The 25,449-nt window shown below is 35.6% G+C and overlaps 1 protein-coding gene across 1 annotated transcript in view; it reads left to right on the top strand.

The window, feature by feature from the left end:
• Positions 1-461: 461 nt before the first annotated feature.
• The window catches only part of MTPN (myotrophin), a 63,034-nt gene continuing 38,046 nt past the window's right edge, over positions 462-25,449 (top strand). Inside the window, exon 1 of the mRNA XM_037836085.1 lies at positions 462-792. Within this exon, the coding sequence (XP_037692013.1) occupies positions 721-792 (72 nt within the window). The 5' untranslated portion in view covers positions 462-720. The remainder of the gene's footprint in view (positions 793-25,449) is intronic.

Consider the following 25,449-nt stretch of genomic DNA (forward strand, 5'->3'; position numbering starts at 1 on the left):
TAGTGAAGAGTTCCTTGAGGGCAGGAATTACTTTACTCCATCTTTTTTATTGTATCCTTAGTGCCTAGGAGAGTCTGGGACGCAACAGCAGCCCAAGCGAGGCTTGGTAATGGAATGAAGGAAGGAAAGAAGAAATTAATTCAAATTAAGAACTGCTGTTACACACTTTCAGAACGTGAGCAAGATGCCTTCCATGTTTACGTAAAACAAAAAAAGTTTTCCCATTAATGGTGGGGCAGAAATGTCGGGGTACCATCTAGAACATCCCAATTCTCTCGGTCTCGAACCATTTCCACTCAGTTTCCCACTCACGCCCACACCTCACCCGGACTAGCCTCCGCACCTGCGCGCAAGGCGAGCTCGTGCCGCGATCCGTAGAGGCGGGGTCCAGAGCTGGGCGTTCCGCGGAGGGGAAAGGGAAGAGGAAGTAGGGGGAGGGTCGTAGCTGGGAGTGAACCGGAAGTGTAAGCCCTCCACTTTCTTCTCGCGCAGGCGGAACCTGCTCTGCTGGGCCTGGCGGCTGCAGAAAAACTTTCTTTCTCCCGCCCCAACGGTTGCTGCGGCCAACTGCCTCACCCGCCTGGCAACCTAACCCGCCATCTCTTCCCATCCTGTCCGGCTCTGCGCGGCCGTGTTTTCCAATCTCCTGGCGGTATCCGCTTGCTGTTGTCACCGCCTCCACGTCTTGTTCCCGGCCAACTGGCCCGCCCCGCTGCAGTGATGTGCGACAAGGAGTTCATGTGGGCCCTGAAAAACGGAGACTTGGACGAGGTTAAAGACTATGTGGCCAAGGTAAGCGGGGATGAGTGGAGTAGGCGAGAGCACGGAGGTAGGATGGAGATGAGGCTGAAGAAGCTGGAGGTGGAGATAGAGCCTGGGTGGAGGTGGCAGCAGGAGAGAGGGAAGTCAAGGGAGAGTCTAAAGAGAGAGAACGATCCAGATACCACGGTCGTGTTTTGAGTTTGGTAACCACTGTGTTGATACTGTCCGGCAAGGTTTAACCGGGCTCTACTTGCCTTCCTGAACCCTTGGGGGAGGGGAAGCTTTGTAAATACTTCTGAACCCCAGCTTGGTAAAAGTACTTCTGATCCCTGATCGTTTGCGTTTGACCTACTACGCAAAGTACTTAAATCTTTCTTTGAATGAGGTAATTCTCCATCTTGGACTTGCCCATTAAGTAACCCAGATAATTAAGATCAGAGGAGTATTTTCTTTGACTTTGGGCCTGGCATGAATTTGAAGTATTCAGTGACCGTGAAAAAGAGTACCGAAAATAGCAATAGTTAAAATTCTGAAACTTGTATCACTTCACTGTGGACTCTTAACTTTGGGTGTGGCCTTTTTCCTGTCCCCCACCACAACAGATACATATTTGCTTCAAGTGGTAAGGTTGTCAACTGGCTTCTGAGAGTGTTTAAGATACCTGAGTAGTTATTAAACATGCATGTTGACTTTGATTATTCCATCCTTTGATTCCATCTGAAATGCTTACATGTGCAATAAATAGTAATGCAGTTTATTCACGGTATATTTAGGGGTAAAATCATGATGAAGAAAGCAAATCTAAAATGTAAGCCTAAAATATAAAACTGAATCTGCGTTGTGGTAGAGTGGTAAACTTAAAATTCCAAGCTGGCCTACCTTTGGACCTTCCACTGTGCCATTTGTAGTTATGAGAGGACTTGCATGTGATTTTAATATGGTGAAAATCTAAAGAAAAATATTCCAAAACAAAAGTATAATTTTATGACATAACCATGGAGGGCATCTTGTTCACCTTCTGAAAGTGTGAGAGCTGGGTTCAGATTTTAATTCTTAAAAGGATATGACTATTAGTATGCTGCAATGTTTTTGCTTCAGAGATCTCTGTCAGGAAGCAAGTAAGCAGAAGCAACATTTCTTAAATAAGCAGAAGCAACATTTCTTAAAACTTATGGGGTTGTGCAAGGCAGACCACTGATACTTTTACTCTGTTTAATACCATTACCAGTTAGACTGTTTGTGTGCAGCTTATCTGCTTAGTTGCTATTTGCAATTAATTTTTAGTACAGGCTACTTTATATTAATGTGGCTTCTTACCTAGTGGCAGTTTGAAACCTGCCTTATTGGCTTTTTCCATGTAAGATTAAAGGGAAGAAATTAACTTGAAACACTTCAAACAGGTGGGGCACTGCAGTATTTTGGAAGTGAGTGGGCTTTTGTTTTCCTCTCATGGTGTGACCTAGGTTATTTGATATACTTGGAATTTAAAAAGTTGATAAATACTGTGTTTACATCTATAAAAGTTACACAATTTTTGTATTGTCTTCCTGATACGTTGTTTTGCATCATCACATCAGTCATGAAATAAGTCCTAATGATCGCATTTTGCAGGTAAAGTTACTGAGATGCAGAATATTTAAGAAAAAGAGTCCCAAGTTTCAGAGATAATAAATAGTGAAGCCAGAACTAAATTGCTGACTCCAAAACTGAGACTGACTGCTCAGTGCAGTCTCTCACAATCTAAAGCGTAACTGTGAAAGAATATAATGTCGAGATTTCTACTAGGACATTCCCAAGGTTTACATCCAGGCAGATAAATTATAAACAAAGAATTCTCAATCACACAAAAATGTTTATGTAAAAATATGTGCCAATAATGGTGGATTAGTTTATTTTTAGGTAGTTTCATAATTAGGTCATTATGTTCAGTTTGATTTTTTTTTCTCTTACTACTACCGTACTGCCTACTCTCATTAAAAAGAAAGATGTGGATGAGAGGAAGGATAGACAGAGAAAAGTAAGAGAAAGTATTAAGAACTCCTTTATCCAAAAAGGTTTGACTGTAATGTAATCCTATGAACAGATGATTGAGGTTTTTTCTTTCCTGGTTTTTATTGAGTAACTTGCGACCCTTAAAATATCTTTTACTTTGTTTATGAAAAATAACAAAAACCAAAAAAACTAGTGCTCCAGTTTTTACTGGTTGAGCTCCCTTGTTGTGTCTATCACACTTCAAGCCCTTGTTAGTTTCTTCTGCTCAGTAGCCATCTTCCCCACTTATTCTTTGGCTCACTTTTTTCATCCACCAATTGATAAACATTCATTATTTTCTGAATTTATGTAATGTACATTGATCTGAGTAGGTATATACAAAGAAAGTACATAGAGAAGAAACATTTGTAATTGTCTACTTTTCATCATAAGGGGTAGCTTTGAAATACTATCCTCATTACTTCTCTGAAAATCTCTCACATTGTTAACATCTAAGAAATGTACCTGTAACAGAAGCATTTTTGTATTTTTACTTTTTAAAATTAATATTTAGAAAATCAGTATTTGTACTGCTTTTACCTGCTTCTGACTTCTCTACAGAAGTCTTAAGGTATGGATAGCAATCAGTGTTGTTTTTAGATGAGTTCTAGAACTCTGAAAAGTTAGTTCAGAGTTCCCAAATGACTGAAAATTGAATGTTTCTAAATGAGAGGAGCAACACTTACAGAAGAATTTAGATTATTGCAAATTAAAAGCTCATCTGTAAATTAAAATGTTATCTGAAACAAATTTTTGAAGTTTTTCAACACTGCACTTTGCCTTGGTTTGGCATATTAGGTGGCTTGTATTGCTGCCTGCCTTTCTAAACTCACCTCTAGGTAAGCACTCTGCTCCATAAGCTGCCGTGCTGTTTCTTGCAGATTTTTACATGTGCTGTCCTATCCTGCTGGACCAAGCCTGCTCACCTCAATCCCAGCTAATCTTGTGAACTCCTATTTTATCTTCTTAGCTTAAATGTCACTTCCTTCAGAAAAACTCTTTTGACTTCAAATGGAGTGCTATTTCTTTTACTGTTGCCCTTATAAATTGCTGTGATGTTTACATGTCTGTCTTTCATTAGGCTCTGAGCCTCTGAAGGGTAGATACTATATTGTTTTTCATCTTCGTATCTCCAGTAGAGTGTCAAGGAATTTCATACATTAAAAGCATATGTTCCTAGTAAGAAAGTCTGTTTATTCTTAGCTATAGTTTCAGTATACTTCATGAGTTAAATAAAATAATTACAGCTCACTGGATGACTATATTTTTAGGTACTAGAAAGCCCTCTACAAGATGTTTACTTAAGTTTTCATTGACTTTTTACCACAGTTTCAATAATAGGTAATATTATTTCCATTTTAAGGATGAAGAAACTGAGGTTTAGAGAAGTAAAGTAACTTGACAAGGTCACAAAATAAGTAGTATAACTGGGATTTAAGCCCAGGGCTATCTAAATCTACAAGCCATATTTTTTCACCATACCAGTCTGCCTCAAAATGGTTATCTCATTTCTTAGCTACAGCAGCTTAGAATCATTCATTATATTAAGAAGATGAAAAAGGGACTTGCACAAGGCAGGCACAAGGTTAGTGCTGATTGAGATAGAAAAATGGATACTTTTTTAATTTTTAAAAATAACAATTTAGAAATAATTAACGTACACAAACATCTATAAACCTACATTCAATTCAGAGGTTGCTCAAAGTGTATCTGTAAAGTGACTGTTTGATAGCTTTGGAAACTTTTTGGTATTACTTTGTAGTTCTTAAATATGATCCTAAGCAGTCTAGAAAAGGTTAAATTGTGTCTCTTTGCCTTAGGAAGAAAGAAAAGTGACTAAAGTCCTGAGATACTGATTCAGAATGGTTTAAATTAAGCATCTTTTAAAAGAACCTGTTCTTAACTTTGTATGTTTAAGCATTGTGATGCAGTATACAGGTATAATTTCTTTTACTTATCACATCAACCCGTAAACATAATTACTATTGTTGATCCCATTTTAAAGATGAAGAGATTGAGGGAAAGATTTCAAAACTTGCCCAAGATCATAAAGATCTTGAGTAGTGAAGCTGAGATTTTCAGCCCAGTCTTTCCAACTCTAAAGCTCCTTGCTATTAACATTTTCAGCATACCAGGGCCTTCATTTGTGGTAGATTTTGAGAATCCAGTTCTCTTACAGGAGAATGCTTATGAGTTGTATTGATAAGTAGTCCCTTGTACTCTCCAGCAGGTCTGATACATGTACTCTCTTGTTTACATGTGCTTCTGTTTCACTTGCTGTGAAATACTATATGTCAGTTCTCTAACTTCCCTTTCTCTGTGGTTTCCTTTCCCTCCCAATCCCCCATTCTAATTACATCGCCTTTAGCACTCCAATAGGTTTGAAACGCAACAGTTGTGCACCATATGAGAGGCGATAGGATATTTTGAACATGAGAAAGGTATCACCTCTTATCTTTGGAAATTTCAAGATGTAATGAGAGTCACTTTTCACTTTCCTAATAAAATAGCCTATTTAAAAGAGGTCCTGATTTGGTTCTGTCTTGCATTTATCGGTTTTAGGTATTTTAGGTAGTTTCCTTTTTTTTTTTTTTTTTTTTTTTTAAGTTATGAGTTTCCTTCTTAGGATGAAAATTTATCAGTATATGTTACCCTTTCTGCAGCAGAGCTGGTGACCCAGTCAGAAAGCCAGTATCAACTTGTTTTAAGATTTAAATGCCTTCAGTAGCTATAGAAAATTTAGTGAAGATATTTTTCTATTAGGCTTTTAGTCTTTTTTGTTTTAATATAAAATAAAGGAGGTCTTCTTTTTTGCATTGGATGTCCAGAGCCTATATATGGTATTTTTCTTTGGGATTTTACACATTAGCCTTCCATTTGTGCAAATAATTAAAAGATTATTGAATTAAAGCTATCTGATTGACTTTTCAGTTAGAAAAATACCTGCTTGTTGTTATAAAAATTAAGCTGTATTGAATAGAATAAAGTGAAACAAAGTGTCCCATTGCCTATTCTTCCTACCTAAGTGGTTTCTTTCTTTATAAAATTTATTTTAAAGATAGAAAAGTATAAAGAAGACAAAAGTTGGCCCATAATTCTACCACCTAGATAACTTCTATTAATTTAAAAAGTAAAATTAAATTAATTCAGGTACATATTAGAAAATGTAACAGTTTGCACAAAATGAAAGGTGAAGGCCTCCCCCTTCTACCCCCTGTGAACAAGGGTAACCGTTCTTAACAGATTCACGTAATAAATTTCAGAAAAACATTGGAAATTCATCTATTCATCCATTTTCTTACTTAAATCTATATTAACTTCTGCACTTTGCTTTTTTCCTCCTTAATAATTTATGTCCGGGAATTTTCTACATTGAGATTTATTTATCCCTTCATGTTTTTAAATGCTGTGTGGTATTCCATTTTATGGATATATCATAATTTACTTAACTAATCCCCTATTATACACAGAATTGCCATTTTTTATCTTAAACAGAATCCTTGTGTGTGTTTGCATTTCTCACTCTTTCTGTCCACTCTAGATTGATTTAAATGATTTTAGCTTTGTAATGTGTTTTAGTATATGGTAGAGCCACTCCTCTCATATAGTCTTTAGAATTTTTGTGGATGGTTTCTTAAGGACTATTTTTTTTCCCTATCATCTCATGAAAAAATATGAGAATGGTTTAAACCTACATCACATTTAACCCAGATGTCTTACTAAGCTTTAAACATAGCTCCCCTCACACCTTTGGAATACTGGCATTATATAATCTGAAGAACATAATGTTTTAGCTTTTAATTCTTTATGAAGTGTCTTATGATATGAGTATATGGAACAGCATGGAAATATTCCATAGCAATGTATTTGAAACAGTGATAAGGTGTTTAGATAATCAGATCTCAGCACAATTCAGAATGATTACTTAATCGTTTTATATCAAAGGCTACCATGTAATAGGAAATATGGCTAAAAGTAATTTTTGCAACTGTATATTTCCTATATAAATAGTTCTAATAAGCTTGGAAGCTTGATTTTTTTTTTTTTAAGTCCATAGAAAATTACATGGGTGGGGAGGAGTTTTGATTATTGAAAGCAGTGAGAGAAGAAACGAAAACACAAGAAGCTGACCCAAGGAAATGAAAGGGAAAGAATCATTTACGTTAAAGTTCCAGAGACCCATACAGAAATTAATAATGCATAAATTAGCCTTGAGCATTAAGAAAAGTTTATATTTGGTCTACTTTCTGTTATTTAAAAAAAAATCAGAGACGTGTAATATATTTTGGAAAGATTTCTATTTGACATATAAAAAATAATAAATATTTTGATACTTAGGTCTAAACTCTTAGCCATCTGAAAAACTTAGCAGTCACACATAAACACACAAAAAATGTTGTAGGCAATAAACAGCTCCACCCGTAGTATAATAGAAGCTTGTTATAACACTGTCCTGTGGAAATTTGGAATTGCATTATTGATGAAACTAGGAGATTAAGCATACAGGCTTTGGATGTACACCTTCCAGCTCTGGCCCTCCTACCAGCTGGGTCACTTTGTGTAAGTTTGTTAACTGCTAAGAACTTCAGTTTCCTCAGTGGGAAAAGGGGGATCATGATACCTCCTTAATATTTTTAAACTGTGTACCATCCTGCCTGGCATATGGTAAATACCAGTAAATTTAGCCTTTATTACTAAAAATAATAATCATAAATTTGTTTAGACACAAAACTACCTGAAGATCTAGTCCAAGCTCCCTTATTTTGTAAATGAGTAAAAGTTAGATGTTAGAGGCCTTGACCAGGATCATACTGCTAATTAGGATTTGGACTTTAATTCAGTTTTCTTGAACTTGAACAGGTGCTTTATTCACTGCCCATGGTGTTTTCTGATGAAGTACTTAATACTTGCTATTACCCTTACTTGGAATATTCTTCCTGGCCTCACTCCTTCTGCTTGGTAAATTGCTGCTTATTTTTCAAGTTTCTGTTCATGTCTGTTTTGTTCTGCATAGCTTTCCTTGGCTGCTTGCACAGTTAATCCCTTCTGTATGCCAGGGCAGTGTTTAATATAGAGCTTTCTTATTATATTCATGCCCTATTGTAGCATTTCTTAAACTTGAGAGTTTATGGGCTCCTGAGAATACATCCATCAACTTGAATTTGAAAACAATGGATTCAGAAACTCAAATCATTCTCTGTGGCATAATGTATCTTTAAGTTTTGATTGTTCAAGAAGAGTTTTGTTTTGATGACTGGTTAAAAAAAATTCAACGAAGATAAATTTGTATGTGTGGAGATAGGCTTCATCTAAACGTTTGAATAGTGCTTTTCAAACATGAGAACTCAGAAATTCCCCCCCAAAAAATTTCTGCAGATCTTGATTTAAGATACATTACTTGTATTTGTCTTGGTGGGGTGGGGGTGGGAGGGGGCAGAGGGGCTTCCCAACATTTGAAACCCCTTCCTGTATTTGAGGGGTTCCTACTATATAGTTTGAATCTTGATGAAATACAATACTTGGCACCCACCACAACAAAAGGATGAATAAATTGCTTTTTCCTGCCCACATTTAGGATATGGACCCATAACCCAAATTTGGCCAATTTGATGTTTCTGTCTGGAATTAATAACAAAGATGCAGGCACACTAAAGGACAGTTAAAAGATGTAGCAGCAGCAGTAGCATCCGGTTTCCATAAACAGCAGAAATACTGGTGTGCCAGTTGTGGCTTCTCTTCTGTCCCCAGGTGGTTCCCGTGACAGATTTTTATTTTATTTCCTACTTTTAACCCTCCCTTGGTTCCTGCTTACTGAGCTTAGTTCTTCAGCTTTCCCAGCAGTTCTGGGTGCTACTTTTAGTATCTTTTTAGTGCATTACTTTTCTGTTCATTAACCTAAATTGCTTTCTATTGCTTGCAATTAAGAACTCCATATTCATTCTTTGTTACCTGCCTACCTCCCCTGTTGGCACTGTGAGCTTTTTGAAGATAGAGAGAATCTTTGTATTCCTAATATTTATCGCATTGCCTGCCATATAGTTTAGTTAAATTTGGGTTGAATTGGTATTTCCAGAGACTAGCCCTTCCGTTGTTGTCTTCAAAGTTGTTTAACCGTATAACTCTTTGTGACAGATGTTCTTATGTAAATAATGTTCTTTCACTCCCTCTCTTACAAATAGCTTAGTTTGAAAACTCTTTATTGTTTTACACTCAAAGAACTTTACCCAACTTTTGCATAATATTCCGGTGACAATAGTTATATAACTATAACACCAGTTTCCACCCCTAACCTCTCATGCCCTTCAGTTTAGAATTTCAGGTAAGAATTTTTTTAAACCATGGAGTCTCAGTAAAAATAAAGATAGTTTTTGTTCTTATTTTTCCCTTGTGAGAAATGAGAAGGGCTCCATGTGGGGCAGTCTGTCCAGAAAGACTGGGTGAGGCTGGAGCGGGCAGCTCAAGGAGCCTGTGTGTTGAAAGGCCAAGGGTGGCGGCAGGTCCTTGGAGTGGCAGCGAGCTTCCCTGCCCGTGACCCGCAGTCTGCAGCGGCTGTGGTGGGGCAGCTGGGTCCAGGTGTGTGTGCCCCCGTGGTCACCGGCACATTTCCAGCAGTGCTTTCTTTATTGCTATTAAGGGACAAATATTAAAACCTATACTTAATGCCACTTGTAACAATATAAAAATACATAGACCATCAAACCAATAACATTGAAAGTTTTCTAGCTGCAGACCAAGTCCTTAGAAAACACTAAATATTGTTTATTATTTTAAAGCCCTCTGTAGAATATTAATTATGCTTTCACTTTGATGTCCCCCAGACCTGTTTTATTCTCAGCTCTACTTACTTATTAACCTTGAGCTTTTTCATCTGTAAATGGGGATTATAACAATATCCAATTCGTATGTTTATCCAATTTTTAGAAGAGCTAATAAATGTAAAATTCAAAAAGAAGTGCTGAACACAGTGCAAGTGAATGATAAATGTTGACTGTTTGCATTGTCATCTGTATAGATCCTTTCATAAGAGAAGACTTAAAGTGGTCATGGCTCAGTAACGGGTTGGCAAACTTTTTTGTAAAAGGCCCGCAGCCAGCTAGTTAATACTTTGGTTTTGTGAAGCATACGGTCTCGGTCACAACTGCTCAACTCTGCTGTTGTAGTACAAAAGCAGCCATAAATGATATATAAACAAACGAATATGGCTGTGTTCCAATAAAACTTTATTCACATAAACAGGCAGCAGACAAGATTTGGTTCACAGGCCATAGTTTGGTCTTCTCTATATAACATTGAGGTTAGAAAAAGTAGGTTGTCTCATAAACTAAGTTTCCTTTCTTTCCCCTGAAGGTTTTTGAGATCTAAAATAATTAAAGTGGGTGAACAAATATTAAAACTTACTTTGGATCAGCATTTCCAAATATATAATTCAGAATCTTATGGTACTGAACTGTGAGAAAAAGCAAGGCATGGAAAGTCATGTGTGGATAGGAGAAAAGAAGGAGTTAGGTTGAATGAAATTCTCTAAAAGAAAAAGCGTAGAATCTATACATTAAATTTGAATCTTATGCAAGAGGGCTAGAATTATTCTGAAAATTAGAAATCATTGCTTGTAAATATGTAAACAAGAAATAATTTAAATCCTTAAACTGAAAAGGGATACTGCAAAATCTTTTTGGCTGCCAATGGTCATCCTTCACCAAAAGTGTTCCAGAATTCTTCTTTGTGGAACCGTACTACCAGGCCTGTGACCTGACTTGATTTCCAACTCCAGGCATAAAAGGGAAGGCTAGTTGGTAGCACACCTGTTAACTGATTCATTCATAATTCATCCATATCATTTGAGCACCTACTTTATGCCAGACACCCTATTCCATGGGCATGGGAATATAATAATGCATAATACTTCTGAGGATTTGTCTTGGGTTCAAGTAAAAGGATGTACAGGACAAAAAGCAAATAAGGCAGTTGTATGGGTTCTGAATAAATTATTTCCCTTATTTAATACATGAAATATGGATAAAACTTAGAAAGCTTCTATACAGATATGTTAAGAAGATATATGACTATATAAAAAGAATAAACTGTTGCAAATCATGATAAAGTCGTTTGGTTGCCATATAGAGGAGAACCAACACTATATGCTATCAAATTCAGATTGGAAGAATGGGAACAGAATACCTTCTCTTTAGTATTTACCGTATGCTAGATACAACCCTATATAATAATAAATATATATATACACACGCATACACATTTATTTAATTCTCACAGTTGGTCTCTCAGGTAAACTTTATCCCCTTTTTATAGTTGTGGAAATGGAAATGAAGTAACTTACCTGAGATCATACAATTAGTAAGTGGAAGACAGGATTAGAACTCTAATCTGACTCATTGCAAAAGAATGTTCTTTTTCTACCATTTTGCAGTGAAACATTTGAGAACTACACATGAAATACATAGATGGGAAAAAATTGAAGATGGAGTTTTACAGTAGATAAGGCATTCAGCTTGAACCAGTAAAGAATGGGAAAGAACATACAAATTTGAACTGATAATCAAATGCAAAATAGAAGTTTTCAGAACTGAAAAGAAGACCCAAGATAAGAACTAGAGGACCCCCACACTGAACACCAAGACACATCCTAGCTAAAATGATTTTCAGAGATTAAAAAAAAATCTCTGCACTTCTAGGCAAAATAGCAACAACATTGATTTTGATGATTCTCTGTAATAGACAATACTGGAGAACAGTGAAACAAGCAGTTCTGTCAGGAATAAAAGATATGAAAAAATATATATTCAAGTTGTCATTCAACAACAGCAACAGGAAAACAATTTTCAGAAAATTTACACCCCCTCCCCACTATACAAACATGAGTATTTTTTTTTTTACTAGATTGATGGGACAGAGAAAGAATGGAATTTGAATTTTTCTTTTTATGACTTAGCACAAACCTATTGTCAAAAGAGAAACTTTCAGAACCACTGTCAACCATAATCAAGCTGTTCAGAGTGGTTTATAGCTGTTATTTGACCTGATGAACTTTGTCTTTTTTAATCCAATGCCATATCTCTACCACTTAAAATAGCAGGAGCTCATAAATATTTTTGGAATGAATGGCTAATGAAATAAATAACTAATGAATTAAAAATCTTTGAAACTTTAAAGTCATAAAAGATCTAGAGCCAACTTTATAATAATACCAGAGTAGGAGGAATTCAAATAGAAAGAGCTTGCCCCACCTCCTTTCTCTTAGGGAAGATACACCCCCCTAGGGAGTTATCTTCTGCATTTGAATTGTTCTTTGTCTTTCTGACTCTTTTATCTCCACCCCTGTCTGGGTCAGAGCACTGCACTGCGAACTGAAAATGGCTAAGGCTCTCTCCACTGAGCCACTCAGGTTGAGAGAGAGAAAAAGGGTTAGAAAACCCCCTTTCGGAGCCAGTCCATGGCCCCCCAGTTTCGCCTGTCGGCCAGAGATAGTACTTGGTCTTCTGAACTCCCTTTCCTGGGATACAGGAGTTTTCTGGCTCTTTAAGGTCAGTCATCACTAAAAGCCTATGTCTGTTTGTTGTTTTTGTAGCTTGTATTCCACAGTCCACATTTGTTAATTAAAACACCAGTTGAAGCTGGGCTGAGCTATATTTGCTCGCTCTGGGACTGCTGGTCTCTCCTACAGCAAGGTTTTGCAGCTCAGCCTGCTTTGGGGGGTAGGGAGCCACCAGCAGGGTTCCGATTCCACTGTTTCTACTTGCAAATTTTATGCTTCAGTCTCAGCCATTCCACCCAATCCAGGCTGGCGCACGATGTGTGGACAGTCACGGTTGTCCCCCAGCAGTTATTCCAGATCATTTACTAGTTGTTCCTGGTTGTTTATTAGTTGCTCCAGGGACTAACTCAACTCCACTCCTGTCTATGCTGCCATCTTTACTGCTGCCCTCCCAGATTTTTTTTTAAATGGATTTTTAAATTTATAAAAATTGTCATGACCTTTTAGCTAATATAAAAAGTAATCAGAATTAGTATACTTGAAAAAATTTTTATTGTTGCAAGACCTAGGCAGCATTATAAATGTTTTCAGTGTCCAGTGTAAAGTAAGAGAACTGTGGCAGTCTTTAAATAGCCATGTAATTTCAAATTGATTTGACTAACCATCTCACAAAAGCTAACCTGTGAGAAAGCTAACTTTCCCAGTCAGTTTTGGTTCTGTTCATAGGTTTAGCTTTATAATAGTCTTACCTTTACTTTCAAAATAGTCTTTAGTATTGAGTTGTTCTTTGTTCCATCAGCAATGTAGGGCATTTAGAATTGGTTTTGGGGTGTGTGTCTGTCTGTATTTTTGTTGTGTATATGTTTTGTTTTGCATGTTATTTTTGGAGATTGTGTTCTGTAAGGTTTTTAACTTTGTAATGTATTCGGGTTTCTTTTGGTCTATTATAAAAGTTTTATCATATTCAATGAAAATATTAAAGAAGATATGGATAGAGTGTAGATTTGACATATTCATTGTCTCATTAGTTATTAATCATGTCTGCTATATCCTTACCTGATAAAGACTGAGATTATTGTGATAGTTTCTCATTATAAGGATATTTTGTCAGTTGTTTCCTCGCTGTTCTTCAGATAAGGATTCATGACTTGCTTATACATATTTTTGATGTATCTTGCTTATACGTATTTTTAGTTTTCTCATTTCCTTTTTTTTTTGGCTTTGCATTCTACTTTGTTATATATTAATGTTACTATTCTTAGTCTTCTAAAGGTTTGTGAACCTGATATATTTTTGCCCAATCTTTTATATTTTTTAAAATTTTCTTTGTCATTTTGTTTTTAGTTATCTCTCAGTAGCAGCTTATAGTTGGATTTTTCTTTGTTGATGTGTAACAAAATCTGAGATTCGTTCTTTATATTTAAATTTGGTAGTTAAACCTATTCACATTTATTGGCATAACTGATAAATTTGCATTTTCTGTTTTAGACTTTCATTTTACTTTGCTTAGACTTATTTTCATTGACTGAAGTGGGACTTGTTTTCTTGGCTTCATTCCATTACTTGAAAAGGTACACATCGTTTTTTAGGTCTATTAGAACTTAAGTTTCATCAACAACATGTTTGAGTCTAAATTTTGCTGTCAGCAAGGAAGCAGTATCCTTTGGTTTGTTTTAGTTTTTCAAAACATAAATAACTTGTACTGCTTTCATTGATTATACAAATAATGTTTTTTAAAAAGGTAAATATCATTGAGATTCAGAAAATGAGAGAATCTGCATAGTTCTGTTCTCTAAAGATGTCTGATAAACTTACGTGTATTCTTTAAGAGTTTATGATTATATATGAACATGTTCTTCAAAGTTTTAAAGTAAATGGGAATCAAACTGTTACTCATGATCCTGTAACCTACTTTAGTCATTTAATACCATGGTCATTTCCCCATGTCAGCAATGCTGAACTTGGGCAAGTTTACCTCTCTGTACCTCTGTTAATAGTACTAACTTCATAAAGATTTTGTGATAATTAAGCAAATTAATACTTGTAAAGTACTTATAACATTGCCTGGCACATAGTTAGCATTCAGTGAGTGTAAGCCATTTTCATCATCATTTTAAATGATTCTACATAGTATTTCAATGGAGGATATACCATCATTTATTTAACCAGTCTCTCATTTACTATATTTCATTGTGAATGTGTCACTGAAGGCCCTATATCTTTCAAGAATCTAATGTTTTTATTTCCCCAGTTACTTTATTTCATATAAATGTGTGATTTTATAGACTTGTTACGTATCTATCTTCCCTTTCAAGACTTATCTTTGATATTTGCATCTGGTTTTTAGTCATAGTTACAGTGACTGTTTAGGCATGGCTTTACTTTTATCATTAGTCCTTTTATGCCCCATTCTTATGTTCTAATTTTGAATTCATCTCTTTTGTTCATTAGAGTAATAGTTCTCAAAGTATGGTCCATGGATCTCTGAGGGTTCCTGAGATCTTTTCAAGAGGTCCATGAGATTAGAACTATTTTTGTAATAGCATTAAAATGTTATTTGCCCTTTTCACTTTGGTGATGTTTTTACTGATTGTGCAAAAGCAAATCAAAGCTGCTTTTGATTTTGATCAAAATCAAACTGCTGGCCTTAGCATGAATCAAAACTGCTAAAACTTGATTCATCTTTAGAATGAATCAAGGCATTGGCACCAAACCATACTGCCCCTAGTCAGGATGAACTTCACCACAACACATGAGCAGCTAAAATATATGCCAGTTTCACTTAAGAATGCCCTTGATGAGACTGTATAAATTCATTTTTATTAAATATTGACTATTGAATGTACTTCTTTGATATTCTGTTTGAGGAAATGGAAAGTGAATATAAAGCAATTCTGCTACATGTATAATACCATGGTTTTCTTAGAAGATAACACTTCTGTGTCTGATGGAGTTGTGAGCTGAACTAGCTCCTTTTTTCATGGAATGCGTTTTTATTTGAAAGAGTATCTGGTACATTACAAATTTGGTTATTCAGACTTGAATATATGACAGATATTTTCTTGAAAATGAATGAAGTGAGCCTGTCAGTTCAAGGAAGACAATTGATAATAATGTTAATGATAAAATTTGAGCTTGCAAGTAAAAATTAGAATTTTGGAAAATTTGTGTCTGCCATTTTGAACTTGACACCTCTCAGTACTTAGACTTTCCTGATCAGATTTGAAGTGATATTAATGAATGTCGTTTTTTGATATTGTGTAAATTTAACATTGCAAAGATTTGCATAACTCTGTGAACCAATATTTTCCAAATGACCAGTGTTACACAGTCATGCATGGATAAAATTGCTGTTTGAAGTGCAAGATTGATTGATGGATTTTCATGTAACGGAATATGAAGTTCATTGATATCATTTCAGATTCCATACTGCAAATAACAGTTAACAAACTACCACTTGTTGAGTTTTGGTGTAGTGTCAAAGAAAACTATCCATAATTATCTGAAAGGTACATTAAAATGTTCTTTACTTTTCCAACTACATATCTTTGTGAAGCCAAATTTTCTTCATATATTTTACCCCAGACAACATCAAAATAGATGAAATATGGAAACAGATATGAGAATCCAGCTGTATTTTATAAGTATTTTAAAGGTTTTTGGTTTTAATTTCTAATTTGATAAATATTGTTATATATAACCCACATAAACTAAAGCTGTGGGATCTTGAGACCAAAAAATTTAAGAACTACCTCACTGGAGGTCTTGAGGTACTCCCCTCCCCATCAAGGGAAGATGGGTGGTATATTTTCTGATATGCTGTACCCAATACTTTCTTTACGTATGGATATTGATTTTCTTGGTGTAGAATTCTTGATTCCTAACTTATTTTCTCCAAACTCTATAGATCAGAGATTTTCAATCTCTTCTTCCTGCCCGCATCATATGTACAAGATACTTCACATCTTCCATTATTAGTGTCAGTAACTCTCTTCAAGGGATTATACATGATCCCCTTACCCTCTCCAAATGTCACTACTGTAGATAGATTCTCTTTATTGTCCTCCAGAATTCAGTGTCGTGGAGGGTTTTGTTTTTTTTTGTTGTTGTTGTTTTGTTGTTTTTTGTTTTTTGTTTTAAAAAAGAAGACCTGTCTAATCTAATTTTCTTTAGTGTTAATGTGGTTTTTTTTTTAATGTTTTTTTTTCTTTATCCCTGTCAATCAGAAATTACGAAGCCAAAGGGAGTGAGCTGTGGGTGGGGGTGGCTATTGAATTTTCTCTGTGATAAAATGACTTTTACGATCTGCATGCTGGGGTCTTTCTTGAATTCAAAAATTGTTTTCTTTTGTAACTGTTTCTGTTCCCTTCATTCTGGTTATGTATAAAAGCCAATCATCTTTTTTTCTTTTTTACTGATTTTTTTGTTGTTGTTTATCTCCTCAGTATTCTAGAAGAACTTCTTAAGCTTTTCTCAATTCTTTACCAATTGAGTTTCTCAGTTCTTTACTAATTTGAGAAGTATTACCCAACTCTACTGCCTTTGGTACAGATTTTAATTTTGCAGTTGCAATTTTAATTTCCTTGCTATATTTCACTTTCTTGGCCATCTTCCTTGTCCAGTTGCCTGCATCTCTGTTTGTTCAGTTTGTTCACTTCCCTGTTCTTTCCTCCTTTTTCAGAGGGACCATATGTTTTGAGTTCCATTGTGATCACTGCAGATACATTTTAAAATTAAAATATATCTCATATTAAATCATTTTCAGAGATATGTTCTTCCTTAGAGTTTTCAGTATATTATTTATTTTGTACTATACAGGTACTTTTCATACACCCCATATTGGTTTTCTCCTGTTATTTATTTAAAGGGAGCAAAGCTATCCAGATCCGGTGTAGGCTAACAGACAGGTGTGTGGATTGTCCTTAACTACACTTAAAACCTAAGTATACATGACAAGAATCCTAGTTTCTGGTGGCTTTGTTGGCCTGATGTGAGATCTTTTGTATTCTGTTTCCTAGTTCTGATACATTTTATATTTTAAAAACCTGAAACATTCTGGTTCTTGTGTGAAATACACTGTGTAAAACTCCAGTTTCAGGGAACAATATGCCTCAGGACTCTTTGTGACTCCATATCACATAAAGTAGTCGTGGATAGAGATAGAAGAGGATCACACACACCCCCAACAGAGAAGAAACTCTTTTTCTTACTACCTGCTTCCCAAAGGGCTGTTGTGTTATTTAGGATTGTGCTCAACACCAAGAACTTAATGATTTAAATGAGTTAATAAGAGAGAGATTTATTTTTCTCTTGTAAAAGAAATCAAGAAGCAGGCAGTCTGTCCAGGGCTGGTATTGTGTTCTATGGTCATAAGGTATTCAGTCTCCTCTCATTTTGCCCCTCTGTCCTTTGTGAATTCTTCCATCCTCAAGGTCACCTTATAGTCCAAAATGAATGCTAGAGTTTCAGCCGTTACCCTCATTTTCAAACAGGAATTAGAGGAATTAGAGGAGAGGTAATCCCTGAAGCACTTAACTTTTCTTAACTTTTGGCTATCCCTACATACCAAGTATTTGGGCACGTTGCCATCCTTCCAGGATTCTATTGATTAAGAAGGGTAGATCGATTATTAAGTAATTATCTCTGCTGTTGTGGTAGTGCAGTATGGTGAAGTGCGAGAAGACCACACTATAGTTAATGAATGTATAAGTAGTTGTCTACTATACTTGCTTTTCAGATTTTTTTGAGTTGTCTTTTCTGTTTGTTTTCATGGAAAATTGGGAGCAGACATGTCAGGGAAAGTGAGTCAGTTTGCAGACAATTCAGATAAGGTAAGATTTCTCTAGTTCTGGAACTTTAAAGCATTTAATATTAGCATTCAGGTTTAACATGTTCCTGTGGTTTAAATTGTTTAGTATTTTTTATTACGTATCATTAAAAATATGAAATCCATAAAAGTGAAAGAAGAGCATTCCTTCTTGGTAGCTTTACAGCCTCCTTCCAGGCTGAGCTAGATATCTTTCTGTGTTCTTAGAGTGGGCTCACAGCCTGTGTTATAGCTTTATCAAATGATATAACTATTTATACAGAAATATATAATCACATGATATTATAAATGGTTTACTTGTCCTGCCCTTTAGGGCTACAAGCTACTTGTGGGCAGTGACTGTTTTCATTGCTATTCAGATGCATACCAGAATACCTGGAACATCATAAGCCACCAGTTCATGAATAATGAATGAATAATCAAATTGATATATTTGGGAAAATATTAGAATAAACCATACAAAACCTAGGAAAGCATAAAATATTGGAGGAAAAAATGGGCACTTGGAGGAGGAAATTTTATCACCATGGTTTAATTTTATTTGTTGTCACACTAAGGCAAAAAGAAAGCAATAGACTTAGATTGTCCTGATCTTAAGAAAAACATGTTCCCCCTAAACAGTACTGACAAACTAGAAAAATGTTCCCTTGCTTGTAATACTGTTAAATAAGCAAATAACTGACTCAGTTGTGAAAGCTGGTTGACATAAATTGAACTCTAGTAAGTATAGCTAGTGGCATCTGTTGTAGAGACGTGTTCTAAATGTTGATTTTCTAGATTAAAAATAACTGATGGCACTCTCACCAAAGTTTTTGAGAATAAGATTGACAGGTTTAAAATTATTTTCAATGAATTTCAGCATTTTAGTTATCCATATTCAGCATAATCTTAATTCTGTACTTCACATTCAGCATCTTGACCTGCTCTGTAGCAAAGCCAGGCATAGGCAATGACTGTGTTTCTGCAAAGCACATAATCAACCCATAAGTATCTTACCCTCAATCACCAAAGCAAAGTGATAAGACATTTTTTCTTTCTGTTTTGTTACCTATTTCAGAGATGTTAAAATAGAGGAAAATGTATGCTTTGGGATTGATGAAATATAGTTTTATTATGTTCTAAGAACTAAGAACTAAGAACTTTTAGTGTTAAAGGGTGTTTGGTGTCAATCTACATGTCCAAAAATTAGGAGTATATTTAAATAAACTATGGTATAGTATGAGTACTGGTTATTTAAACAATGACTATTGTAGAAAAAAAAATTTAATGAAAGTACAGCAAGGTAATAACAATGGTTGTGTTTGGATGGAGGGACTCACTAGGAGAAACTTCTCTTATTTTCCAAATTTTATTTTAAGTGTGTGTGTGGTGGTGGTGGGGTGGTTTGTAACACTTAGCGAGTGATCACTTAGAAATGAGTCATGCTATAATAATTTCCTTTTTGTGCAATTCCTAGACTGTTAGATAAGGGAAATCTCAGACATTTCACTGAAATGTGGATGTTTGAATGATAGGCTTTGGAGAATGATAAAAAAGCATGGTTGGGTAAGAATGTAATGAACTAGATCAGGGATCAGCAGACTGGGCCTATCTGTCCCTTTATAGTGAAACTTTGCTAATTCCTGAACTAAATTCACAACTATTTGAATGGTAGTAGCCAAATACATGATAGATCTCTCTTTATGTGCAAACTGAAGGGAGTTTCCTAACAGTGATGGGGCTCGTTCCTCAGTCTTTTCCTTTTCCTTTTTTTTTTTTTTTAAATCAGTGTCTTGGATGAGCATTATGTAGATAAGTGAGAAGCAAGGGGCTGGGATGGGGGTGTGGGAGGTGCAAGCGGCAGGTGGTGAGGACTAGCAAATTCCTTTGATAATAAGGATCGAGAAAGAACTTGACAGCCTGGAAAAAAATGACTATTAGAAGATGAAATTTAATAGCAATGAATGTAAAATGACCTTACAGTAAAGATTTAGTTTTAGTTACAGTGTGATATGGCTGCTAAAAAACAATTAATAATCTAATGTAAAACTTGTTTTCTGTGTCCCCAAGGGATAGAACCAAAACCATTTAACAGTGACTTTTTCAGCATTCAAAGTAGAAATGGACTGATCAGCAGAGTCCTGAATTGCCTTTCATTAGAGATACTCACTTGATGATTCGGCATGCATGAGCAAGGATTCAAACAGAATAGGTGGTTGGATTAGATGACATTCAGAGTCTACTACAACCCTGAGATTGTGTGCCTTTAAAAGACTCTTAACTAGTACTCTAAAAATATCCCTTTGTGAGGTGGATACAAAATTATTAGTTGTTTTTGCAAGCAAAAGGTTAAACATTGTGATAAACATGGTGTAAATGGCTAAACTAATTCATTAACTTTACTGTGCACGAATCACTCATTGACATTGCAGACAATATGTAAATAAGGAATTGCCTTTCTTTATTGGACTTTTCATGGAAGTAAATAAGTAAGCACTTGAATGAGATACATTTAACAAAAGATGTAAACAAGAACTATAAAGATTAAAAGGAGCAAGTTGTCCATCAAGAATATCAGGTAAAAAAAATTACGAAGGAAATATATCTTGATGTGTGAGTAGAGTTTCAGTAGATCAAAACCTGAGTGGAGATAGGGTAATAGTGCCAAAGAAAGGCAATAACATGCGGAAAAGCATAGACATGGGAAAGCACTGTGTGTTGGGAGTAATGATATGTATGAGAGTAAAAAGGTCAGAATGAAAATTTGGTGTTAAACTGAAGTTGACTTGAGTGCCAAAATGAGGAATTTCTACTTAACCTAAAGGAGCAGTTGACATTTTTTTCTGAGAGGAAGTTGTGTGATCATGTTACTCTTTAGGAACGTTCATTTACGTGATTTACATTTGTTCAGTTGCAAGTGGAGCAATTGGATAGAAAGTTATTCAAGTGAGAACTCTAATAGTATTAATAATGTTTGACATTTATTGAGTGCATGCTGTGTGCCAAGCATCTTATAATTACTTCAGTGTTGTCTCACAATAGCACTATGTGGTAGTTGCTTACCAAATAAATGCCTCCCAAATTTCCAGTTGGCCTATGGGAATTCCATATACCATAATAAGATATTAGTTAATCCCCTCAGCCACAAATTACATATCTAAAATTTACCATATTTGGAGAAATTAAGCTTCAAAACAGCTTATACAAAAAATGTACAATTTTAATAAAATCTATCTTGTGTATTTAACAACTGACAGGCTTCATATTACAATGAAAGGAAAGTTTCAAAGAAAATAGAATTCAACTGGCTAAATTATTGTTGTCAGAAGGGAAAAGGTAAAGCTAGGTAAGCCTGTGATGTGACAACAAGCACTGCTGATTTCACAATTAAATGTTTACGTCAGCCTGTTTTACCTCAGCTGTATATGGAGCTGTGTGCAGAGTTTTTTACATGCATATCATGGTAAAAATATTGCTGCCAAGCTCTATGGCACATGATAGTACTGCATGATGATGTTTTAAAAAACATATATAAACTTTATCTTTACAGACGTATAATTCCTTTAAAAAGTCTGTAATCATATCTATATAGATATTATTATAAGACTGTATAAAGATAACCAAACTTATCCACCATTAGAATTATGTATGATGACAATCTGAAATCATAACCACCAGCCCAAAGACATGTTTTAAACATCTAGTAGAAGTAGATGAGTCAGGAGAGGAAACTTGAAAAGCAGAAGTCAGAGAGGTAGGAGGAAAACTATGATAATGTAGTATTGCTGAAGCCAAGAGAAGAGAGAATATTTTTACAAGGAAGGAATGATCAACTTTGTCAGTATTGAGAGGTCAATTAACTTAGTACTAAAAGATAATGTTTGCATTTAGCAATATGGAGGTCCTTGACCTCAGCAGAATTGGTTATGGTAGAGTGTTGAGGGTACAAGCCAAATTAGAATGGGAGGTGAGAAATTGGTGATAGGAAATACAGACAACTCTTGCAAAGTTTAGCCATGAGAGGAAGGAGAGAGGACAATATCTAAAAGGTGTATGTTGGGTCCAAGGAGAGGTTTTTGCATTGTTGTTTTTTTTTTTTTTTAGTGGAAGAGTCTTGAATGTCATATGCTGATGCGAAGAAGCCGGTTGATGAGGAAAGGTTGAAAACTCAGGCAAGAAAAGGGATAAGCAAAGAGACAAGTTTTCCAAGAAAACAAGAAAGGATGATACACAAAACACATATGAAGGGGGATAGGCTTTAAATAGGAAAGTATAGATCAGTTGCAGCAAGGTATGGTGGTGAGAGGTTCCTGATGGAGTTTATGTCTAAAGGTAGTGTTCCATGTAAAGAAGGATATGAGGTCATCTGCTGAGAATGAAGGGGAAGGAGAAGATAGAGAAGTCTGAAGTCTATAAAAAGTAGAAGGTTTAAAATAGCCTCTGGAAAGTCACAGAGCAAGATAAAAAGGGAAACATGGTAAGACTGTCATGTAATACAAAGGGACCGGTTGAGAAGATGCATCTCTCTCCCCTATCCCCAGAATCTGGAAACCAAAATTAGGATTAGAATCTTTTCTGTAGTTTGTAGTGTTTCATAAAGTTAGAATTAAGGCTACAGACTAGGTGTCTTAAACTTCCTCTCCAGTGATGTCACTAATACCTAGAATATGGGGGGTGGGTGAGAAAGGCACTAGAACATCTCTTCCTTCCCCCATTTCACTACCACATACATCCTTACTACTGAAGCTTTCGCCTATCCCGACTACTTAAAACCTGGTGAAATTGTCATTCAAACTCCTCACGTTGGTAAAAATCCCATTGGTTCTCAAGTTACCATTGCTATTACTGGATACCTCATCCATTATTGATGTTTGCTTGAAATGGAAGATGTCATAGATGACTGCCAAATCTGTCGCTTGAGCAACCTCATTGTGTAGTCAAAAAAAAAAGCTTTTATTATATAAATGTCTGCTACATGTCATGATACCAAGCACTGGAGATGCAAAAGTCAGTAATAGAGACGTGATATGTTCCTGGAAGATATAGATACAGGCAGTTTGAGTAAAATGTGGTGAGGGTTGTGATACAGGAGGGTGCTTTGGGCACACCACTGAAAGTCACGTTACCCAGAGTTGAGGTGGTTGGGGATGACTTTCCAGGGGAAGTTTTATTAAAGCTGGTTTCTGGAGATTTACTGGGAGTTAACCAGACCAACAGCAGAGAAGAAATGCTGTAAGAACTGAATTTGGAAAGATGCTAAAAGTTCAGGTAACTCCAAACCTTCTAAACCATGTTAAGTCATTTAGATTTTATTCTAAGAGCAATGGATGTCATTAGAGTACCTTTAGCAGTGTTTTGTAGTTTTCCATTTTTAAGTCCCTTACGTCATTTCTATATACTGTGTAGGATCACGTACTCTGTAAATAGGGAAAGTTTCATGTCTTGCTTTCCAATTTGGATGCCTTTTTTTCCCCTTGTCTAATTGCTCTAGCTGAAACTTCCAGTACAATATTGAATAACAGTGGTGACAGTGTGTTTACTTGATTAGGCACTTGCCTAGTTACTGCAACCCTTTAACTGTTGTCATTGCTCTTTCTCCAAATTAAGCCAGTGTTAGAAAGAACCTAAAGGAAAGGAGTATGGGCTGAGAGTGGATTTACTTTATGGACCAGGTCCTGTCTTATGCCTTTCACTTTTGTTTTTGTTTTGTTTTGTTTTGTTTGTTTTCTTTCACCCTTCTTTCTTATAGCCCAGTCATACTGGTTGTCTTTAGTTCCTCGCTATTCCACTTCAAAGCTCCGCACGTACTGTTCTCTACTAGCCACCCACCCACCCACACTTTATTCATCTAGGTAACCTTCACTCCCCTTCCTGCCCAACCCAAATGACCTCCTCATGAAAGCTTTCTCTGACCTCCAGGACAAATCATGTCACCCTATAATATGTTCTTATAGCTCCCATACTCTGAATCCGTAACATACTTCATAATTGCCACAATATATTTCTTAGTCAGTCTATATATTTTTTTATTTTTTTAACTTTATCACTTTTGGTTTCAATTGCCATCTCCTCTTCTTTCATTTTTAACACCTTTATTGAGGCATAATTGAATGCAAATATTTAAAGTATACAATGTGATAAGCTTTGACTTGTATACACCTATGAAACCATCACCACAATCAAGATAATGAACATATCCATTACCCCCCAAGTACCCTTTTGTAATCCCACTATCCTACTGCCATATCTTCAACCCACCTCCCCAACTTCCCTGCATAACTGTCTCCAGACCTCCACTGATCTGCTTTCTATAACTACACGTTAGTTTCCATTTTTAAGGATTTCACAGCAATAAAATGCTTTCCTTATTACTTCTAATAACTATTGAAATCAGATTAATCCTCCAACTTTGTTCCATTTTCATAGTTGTTTTGTCTATTCTAGGTCATTTGCATTTCCATGTGACATTTAGGGACAGTTTGTCAGTTTCCATAAAAGTATGCTGGGGGTTTGAAGCATATTGCATGAATGTGCGTCTGTTTGAGGAGACTTGGCATCTTTATAATATTGAGAGTTCCAGCCTATGATCATGATATATTTATTTATTTATTTTAGTCTTCTTTAATTTCTCTCAGTGTATTTTGTAGTCTTTGCTATATAGGTCTTTCACATTTTTTTGGCATATTTTTCACTGTGTCACGTTTTGGAATGCTATTGTAAATAATACTGTTTTCAGCTTTGATTTGCAGTTATTCATTGCTAGTATATAAAAATGCAGTTATTTTTGAATACTGATCTTGTCTCCTGCAATCTTGCTAATAAAACTCACTAAAACTTTTTTTAGAATTTTTGCATCTATGTCCTTGAGGATGCCTCGTCTGTATTTTTATTGTAATGTCTTTGGCTTAAGTATCAGAGAAATGCTAACCTCATATATGTAGAGTCTATAGTGCTACCACCTCTCTCATTCCTGATAAGGAGAGATAAAATAGAAAACAGAAAAATAATAGAGAAAAAAAATCAGTGGACTCAAAAGCAGATTGTTCAGGAAGGTCTAAACAATTGATGTTTTTAAAAAAAAAAATGCTTCCTTTTTTACATAAAGCCAATATACTGCTGCTTCTAAGTTCAGTTATTTGTGCATCTCTGCTTTATTCAAAGTGTTATCCCTGTGATGTTAAAGATAGTCACTTCAGAGTGTCATCAGCTAGTTGCTTCATGTGAGTGTTGCATGTCATTCCTGCTCCCCATTTCACATGCAGTTCACAAACTGCTCTAGGAAATTAAATTCTCCCAGTCTCCAGAGTAAACATTTACAGTGACTCTTTGTATCTTCTGTCTTCTTTTTCTGATCACTCTG

The sequence above is a fragment of the Choloepus didactylus genome, chromosome 5 (genome assembly GCF_015220235.1).
Source record: "Choloepus didactylus isolate mChoDid1 chromosome 5, mChoDid1.pri, whole genome shotgun sequence".
Classification (NCBI taxonomy): Eukaryota; Metazoa; Chordata; class Mammalia; order Pilosa; family Megalonychidae; genus Choloepus; species Choloepus didactylus.